General features: G+C 31.6%; 3 protein-coding genes across 5 annotated transcripts; 1 reads left to right on the top strand and 2 right to left on the bottom strand.

Moving 5' to 3' along the window:
- Nucleotides 1–12: 12 nt before the first annotated feature.
- Nucleotides 13–5784, bottom strand: LOC112468930. Its single transcript, XM_025038350.1, has 4 exons — nt 5776–5784; nt 5394–5558; nt 706–734; nt 13–626 (listed from the first exon to the last, which is right to left on the bottom strand). The coding sequence occupies exons 1-4, from the start codon at nt 5782–5784 to the stop codon at nt 455–457; spliced, it is 375 nt and encodes a 124-aa protein (XP_024894118.1). The 3' UTR covers nt 13–454.
- On the bottom strand, nt 1148–5261 carry LOC112468932. 2 transcript variants are annotated; one of them, XM_025038354.1, is made up of 4 exons: nt 5061–5261; nt 4627–4985; nt 4244–4518; nt 1148–1165 (listed from the first exon to the last, which is right to left on the bottom strand). In XM_025038354.1, the coding sequence occupies exons 1-4, from the start codon at nt 5120–5122 to the stop codon at nt 1163–1165; spliced, it is 699 nt and encodes a 232-aa protein (XP_024894122.1). In that variant the 5' UTR covers nt 5123–5261; the 3' UTR covers nt 1148–1162. The 2 variants fall into 2 exon arrangements, with proteins under 2 accessions (XP_024894122.1, XP_024894121.1); XM_025038353.1 differs by lacking the exon at nt 1148–1165 and having other exon boundaries at nt 3893–4518; nt 5061–5258.
- LOC112468931 (protein ALP1-like) lies at nt 5612–7823 on the top strand. Of its 2 annotated transcripts, XM_025038352.1 has the most exons (7): nt 5612–5704; nt 5778–5910; nt 6002–6397; nt 6477–6690; nt 6805–7077; nt 7162–7276; nt 7316–7823. In XM_025038352.1, the coding sequence occupies exons 3-7, from the start codon at nt 6024–6026 to the stop codon at nt 7474–7476; spliced, it is 1137 nt and encodes a 378-aa protein (XP_024894120.1). In that variant the 5' UTR covers nt 5612–5704; nt 5778–5910; nt 6002–6023; the 3' UTR covers nt 7477–7823. The 2 variants fall into 2 exon arrangements, with proteins under 2 accessions (XP_024894120.1, XP_024894119.1); XM_025038351.1 differs by having other exon boundaries at nt 7162–7823.
- Nucleotides 7824–7829: the final 6 nt, after the last annotated feature.

The raw sequence follows: 7829 nt of genomic DNA, 5'->3' as shown, positions 1-7829 counted from the left end.
TAACCACCAAACGATCGGACTAGACTACCAAAGACCACCAAACGACCACCAATCGACTCCAATTAATTCTTCTTCTTCTATTTTATGGCGCTATACTATATGCTCCATCACGGATGTAAACGGCCATTATTCCATTCGGATTGTATGTCGGCTCAGCAGATGGCGTAAGCCACAACTGTTTATTGAGGGGGGAGTAAGGCGGAAACTTTAAATATAAAGTTCGCAGGAATTAAAGAAGGCGAGCAGCAAACGACATAACTTGGGAGTGGGGTTCCTGATGAGGGGAAATATGTTTATGGGTGAGGTTGGGAATTTCTCCCGGAGGTATTTGAGATTCCAATTAATGAAAGTTCGATACGTTGAAGTTGTCCGGCCAACTTCATAGAGGTACTTGTAGTATAGCATATCTTGACTAAAATCAACATGGCGGCAAGCATCACGGCTGAGATGCCTGTCAGCGGTCTAGTATTGTATAGAAGTCTACTCGATGATAATATCTAAATATTATTTTATAAATTAAAATCTCACATTTTTCATCCAAACCCCAGATTTCTAGCAGTTTGTATTTGGACACGACTCCCTGCGACTGCAACGTTTGTACTATTGCTTGAGCGCGTGGTATCAACCTGAAAAAATCGTATTGAATTGATGTAATCTATTCGATGAATCAACGTGAAATCGAAAGGAGATAGAATAACGATTTACCTGGCCCATGACTTGGTGATGCTCCCAGGACCCCTATTCTGTAACTCTAACGACAGTGTCGGTATCGTTATGTCGTCGTTGCGCAGCTTTTTTTCCATATAGTATACCTGCGCAACGACAACGTAACGATACCGACACTGTCGTTACAAGTTACAGAATAGGGGTCCAGGCATATATGTAATACTCCTATATTGCTAGTGGCGTATCCTCACAATAGGCGGTAGCGACGCCGAGAAAGTGAGATAGACATACAATATATATAGGTGATCATGTACTACGAACGTTATACGCATGCGCTGGCGTAACCGGTTTGGTGGGGTTGACTTGACGCTACAAATCTTTCTTCTCTTTCTGGCTGTGTTCCTTTATTCACTGCCAGTACTGAAAATCTATAGTTACGTGACGCAAACTATATATTTTCAGCATTGCCAGTAAAAAAGGAACACGGGGTCTGTCTTTACTGAAAGAAAAAAGAAGAAAAATGCTTCGAAGCATTTGTAGTAGCAAATCCACCGCAGACTTAAAAAGCTGTATTTAATAATAAGATTTAAATATTATCTGTTAAAAGAAGAAACAATATAATACAGTTATAATATTTATTTTTATTGTCTCTCTTATGCTATAAAACAAAAATGTAAATTATATAAAATAATTTGCTATAAAACAAAAATAAAAAATATAAAAGTGACATAAAAACAAAACAAAAAGAAAATTTTTATATAATATATGTACGTATCTGTATATAATACTAAAACTAGTAATAACATAATAATACTAAAACTATATACTTTTACATAATACTAAAATTATAAACATTTGTAAACATAATACATAAAAACTATTGATGACTAAATAAAATAAGTTTTGTATATTTTTGACGAATAAAATTATTTTTGATAGACATATTTTTGGCTTCGTGAAACAGTCTTACGTTTATGTATAATGATATTATATGTTTACACAATTGTGTTCTATGATTGTCAAGTACATCTTGAGATAATATATGATTTTGCATAACATCACTAGAAAATGGAGATAATAATCTACGATATATAGTAATTGTTAAAAATTGTTTAATTTTATTTTTTCGCAATTCATTTGTATATTGCCGGATAGTTGTTTCTGACATTTTACAAATCCTGTATACATCATCAGATGGTTTTAAATATGGCCCTCTATTTTTTAGTTCTGATAACAAAGGCATTTTATCACCCAATAATTGATTTTTACAAAAATCACAAGTTATAATTTTATATAATTTATTACAAATATATCCTGCTATATATTGTACTATATTATCTATATATGGTGTGAGCTGCCAAAATGTGTTTATATAATCATGCTCAAAAATGAGTGTTTCCTCATCAGTATTATCTATTTCTTCATTTGCTATGGGACACTTAAACATTTTTGAATTTGATGATACATGTAAAATTTCTAAACTATCAGAAAGACAATTGCCGTTATCAAACTCTTTTAATTCATGCCTGATTAATAGACGTTTGTATGCACTTTTCAGTTGCAAAGCATTCGGATTATTATTAAAACCACCACGACTTCGTATAGCACTAAAAAACGTCTCAAGAAAATCTTGAGACAATTTATATGTTAATAAATACGTCATTCCTAAAGATTTTAAACAATCAAATAAAGGAAAAATATTTCTTAAACATATAATTAGTCCAAGAAATCCAGTTTTTCTGTTAGTTTTTAATATGGGAGTACCTGTTTCATCCTGTAATGTATTAATATAGTTTTCAAAATTCTTAGCATGTATTTGTAATTGTGTATAATTTTCAGAAGTTAATGGTTTGTTAAAATTATGCCGGGAAAATTTGTTTTTGCAATTTAATATATCACCCATGTTATTGAAGTTCAAACAGAATTCTGCAGTTGCTTTGCAATTAGCAAATTGACGTTTTATTGCAGGATCTGGTAACATTAACAAAAACATGAATGATTTATATACACTTTCACTTAAAGTTTGTATTGCTAATTTAACATTCATTTTATTATTTTGAAAATTTATATGTTTGCTACTGAGTTTGTTAGCAGCTTTTAAACCTTCTTTTTCTTGCAATTCGTGAAGATTAACTATATGACTCCATTCAATTTTTTCACCATTTGATGTTTGTAAAATCTTTTTGTCTCCTATAGCATTTCTCACTAATTTGATCATATGACAAAAGTCGAAAAACACATAACATTTTTCTGATGTAACAGGATTTGTAAAATATGGTTTAAAATCACTTCCATATGTAAAATTTGCACCCAAAGCAGTACACATGCTGATGTTACTTGGAGCACCATCAAAAGTAATAGAAAATACCTTACAATTTATTTTATGTAATTGTTCGAATGCAAGCGTTAACAGATTCGAGCGTTCTGTGCCATTTAAGGATCTTATTAAAAAATATCCAATTGGGACTTTCCAACTATCATTTAGAGATACTGCCATAAACACTAAAGCATTTTTAGCTGTAAAAGCAGATTTATTTGCATTATTTTCTTCATTTTCTAACGTACCAAAATCAATACCACCATGAAATTTTTCTTTATCAAAAATCATCTCTTCTCTTATTGCCATTTCATCTATAACTAAATTAATAATAAGAGGTTTAGAATTATTATTATTATGCAATGCAATGGCATTTAATGCTTCATCCGTGAAACCTGGAGATCCATTGACTACACGATACCAATTCCGTATCGTCGAAGGATTTGGTAATAAGTTATTCCACGTTTTTCGTACATAATTATATGCTTTGGGTGAATAGAAGTGCAACGTTAATGCAAAACTACGTATTTCAGGAGAATAACTACCACCTTTTTTCAATTTTCTTGTTACTATTGCCTTTACAGTTTCTGGTAATATATTCTAAAAGGAATAAAAAATAAAAATAAGCATATATTTGACTCAGCATTGCATATATCTTATTTCATTTTTTTAAATTAAATTTAATCAATACATAATACAATTTGTTTAATTTTGTATTATGTATTATTGTATATAAATTGTATAATTAATACATTGATTTACTTAATTTGTTATAATTATATAATAAAAAGTATATAAATATAATTGTGTATATAATATGATTTGTGTAAAATGTTGATTGTATATAAATTATATATAATTAATTGTATATCTAAATTCATATATCTAAATTGTATATCTAAATTTCCATTAATATATAAAATATACTGTAATAAGTTCAATATTTTGAAGATCATGTTGGGCATGTATAAATATATAGGGAAGAGAAGAGCACATTTGAACATTGAGTACATTTAAACATCCTTTAAATTTTGATATTGTAGCATGCCATGAAAAATGTGTTAATTCAGGAATTAGTCACCTAATAGGACATTATTGATATTAATAGACACTAATGGCATCGATTTTGGTATATTTTAGTAAACTTATTAATTATGGTATATAGAATATGTAATGTCAAAATTTAAGGATTGTTCAAATGTACCTCCATTTTTCCTCTACAAAAAATATGTATTATTACTATTTTAACATATACTCTACCATTAAATGATCTCCAGCATCATCAGAAATTAAACTTGATTCTTTTAAATGAGACATTAAATCCTGTAATTTAGCAATTCGCATTACAAGCCGTCTATTTTGGTCTTGTAAAGATTTTATTTGTTTGCGTTTCTTTTCGTCCTCTGTTTTAATATATTTAATTACTCTCCTCGCTTTTCTCGGTGTACTAACATCAAAGCTATTGATTTCTGATATATATCTAGGTTCTGCAAAAAAGCGTTTTTTCGGAGGAGAATAGCAGTCCTCTTCAGAATCTATAAAATATTTATTATTACAAAAGCATTATTACAAAAACATTCGTATTATTTTGCAATAAGAATGTGTATTTTTATTTGTTTTTATATAATTTACATTTAACTTACTTGAATAAGAAACCTTTGATGTTGACGGAGCATCACGATCACAATTTATATCATCAGATATATTTAAAGATGTTTCAATTGATTTTGGTATATTAGTACTATCTTTTAGCACATTTGATAATAATATTGGTGGATGATTTAAAGATATTTCTGGTAAAGTTGTTACATTTGTTGTTGAGACATCAGTAATATCTAAGTTGGGTATAATACCAAGAGGTAGTTTCCATTTTTCTTGTACAATTAAATTTCGAGGTACTTTAAAATGAAGTGAGCAAAGAAACAAATGGGATACATCATCTGTCTCCTGCAATCCGCAAATTTCAACCCATTTTTTACATATTTCTGGATTTTTCGGAAATCTAAAAATTTAATTTTTATTAATTTGTAAGCGATCGTATACTTGATTATTTTTTATTATTTGTCAATTAATTTACTTGTGTAAAGAAATCTTTTCGGTCTTTGATGCAAATCTTCCACATAGGTAACAAGATCGCATTTTTATTTATTTTCTTTCACTCGTGGGTGCGACTGTTTCGTGTGAGACTGAGAGGTTAGAAAATTATAATGGGCCTGTTCTTTATCGCTACACTGCTGCATCAGTGCAGTGCAATAAGTACAACTCTCATTCATGAAACGCGCGCATGCGCATTTGGGTCGTAGTACACGAACTGTGGAAGTGAGAGGTTGATATATGTCTGCACCGTGATGTTTGCGTCAGCGTTTCAGCTTGACTAGCAATATAGGAGTATTACATATATGGGTCCAGGTGTCGTCAGCAACGACGGAACAAATCGTTTCAGCTTAGGGTACACTTGACCCTCCAAGGCTGCGTTCAGATTCCCCACCCGGGTGCACCCAGTCACCCAAAAAGCGTTCAGATTCCTTTTAGGGTGCTCCTGCCGGACGTTAGGTGGGACGTTCACATTGTCACTCTATCTACCCGAGAGGGTGGAAAAACCACACGGGTCCTTGAGCCGGGTGGAACGGGTGGGATGACGCATCAAAGGACTTCTTCCTGTAGTAAAAGGTGCGTTCCAAAATGCATCGACAATCGACAATATGACAATTTATATTTGAGGTTAGTACGCTACAGATATTTAATATTTTCAATACAGTATTTCAATATTTTTTGATACTTATAAAATATACAGATGACATTCATGCGCAATGGACATCATCTAATTTATGTCGAAATAAGAATCCTCCATCCTTTGAATTGATTTGTCCTGTTATACGTACTAGTATTTAATTCTCTACTAGTTACACGGATCAAGACATATCTTGGTAAGATATTTATGTATTATCGTTTATTGTTATTTTATATATTATGTAATTTATTCTGAATCTGAGATACTTGTGTTACTATTTGTTGTAGCCGTTACCTGCTACTGTTAAACATGGATGAACGTAGGCGAGCTGTTGCACTTACTGCGATTACTCTCAGTAATGATTTTCTCCGTTGCCATGTAATTTTCGATACAGATAGTGAAACCAGTGATTCTGATTTGGATGAAGGAGATATGAGAAGAAGATTTCAATTACGTGGAGGTCGACGGAAGCCTCCAAGGATAAAAAATTACGTTGAAGTAACTGTGCCAAGATTTAACACACAGCAGTTTAGAAGGCATTTTCGCATGACCCCAGCAACGTATGAAAATTTAGAAGCAAGGCTTAGTCCTATTCTCTCTTTGTCTGAAGGAAAAGCTGTAATTCCACTGAGAAAGCAATTATTGGGGTCGTTGTGGTTATTGGCAACACCTGATTCATATCGGTAAGTTTCTAATAAACATTTGCTCTTGTATAAGCAAAAAATGTGTAATAATGTAGTTAATATGAATCTTTCATTTAAGTTCTGTTGGTGAAAGGTTCGACCTTGCCAAAAGTTCGTTAAACAAAAGTTTTATGAGAGTTGTTGAATGTTTGAATGATATATCAGGCCAAATCATTTTATGGCCAAGAGGCCAAGACCTTGATAGAGTGAAAGCCGATTTCAACCAAAATTCATTACTACGAGGCATTATTGGTGCCATTGATGGTACACATATTCTTATAAAAGCTCCTAAGGTATGTAACTATGTTATTGATGTCAATTGTAAAAATATGTGATATTGTAGTAAGTACTTGGAAATAGGAGAAGAGAAAAAAAAGTATCATATGCATTTCTTTCTTTTATTCCAGATTGACTCCCAATACTATAGAACCTATAAGAAAACGTATGCCATAATTTTGCAAGCAGTCTGTGATGCCCGTATGAAATTCACTGACTGTTTTGCAGGATTTGCAGGTTCAGTTGGAGATTTAAGAGTCTTCAGAAATTCAGATTTATGGAGAGAAATTCAAATAGATAAACAATCCTTCTTTCCCAATGATGAATTTATTATTGGTGATAAGGCATACCCTGTCTTAACATGGTGTATTTCCCCATATATTGACCGTGGTCAACTTACAGCTGTAAGATATTTCGTTACTTATTCTTATATTTTTTTCTTGTAGAATTGATTTAAATTTGTACATTTTGTGATATCTTCTTTTCAGGCCCAGATAAAATTTAACACCGTTCTTTCATCAAAACGGTCAGTGATTGAACGTGCATTTGCACTACTAAAAGGTAGATTTCGTAGATTAAAGTTTCTTGATATGAACGTAGATGAAATGATTCCCCATGTTATAATTGCTTGCACAGTATTGCATAATATATGTTTGGATGGCATTGATGAAAATGATGTAGAAGACTTTATACAGGAAGGTATGGAAATGGAGATTGAGGAGGCTTATGCTAGAAATATACCTAATGAAGAGGCAGGAGAAGTAAAACGTCAATATTTGTGTGCACTTGTCACTGAAGCTTAATATTGACACACAATCTCATCATTTTTGCTTCCTCATAAAGGAAGCTTCGTTTTCGTCAAAAAAATTTTTGTCTTAGCTTGTCTAATCAGATTTATTGTTGGCATTAGTATGATTCATAGAATTTGCATACAGATTTTAACGAGAAATAGATGAGAAGGCATGGATAATTAAAGATATTATTTTAATTATCGAACTTAGTAACACATGATAAAATACTTACTACTTAAAATAATCAATTATACTAGATAACTTAACTGTTTTATGTACAACTAGGAGAAAGATAAATAAAGTAATATATCTTTTCCTAACCGTAATTAGAAAAAATGACTTTTCACAAAATAAAAAGTGTGCAA

This window comes from Temnothorax curvispinosus, unplaced genomic scaffold (assembly GCF_003070985.1).
Source record: "Temnothorax curvispinosus isolate PA1 unplaced genomic scaffold, ASM307098v1 QBEX01002254.1, whole genome shotgun sequence".
Lineage (NCBI taxonomy): Eukaryota > Metazoa > Arthropoda > Insecta > Hymenoptera > Formicidae > Temnothorax > Temnothorax curvispinosus.
This window is presented reverse-complemented; position numbering and strand designations above follow the sequence as displayed.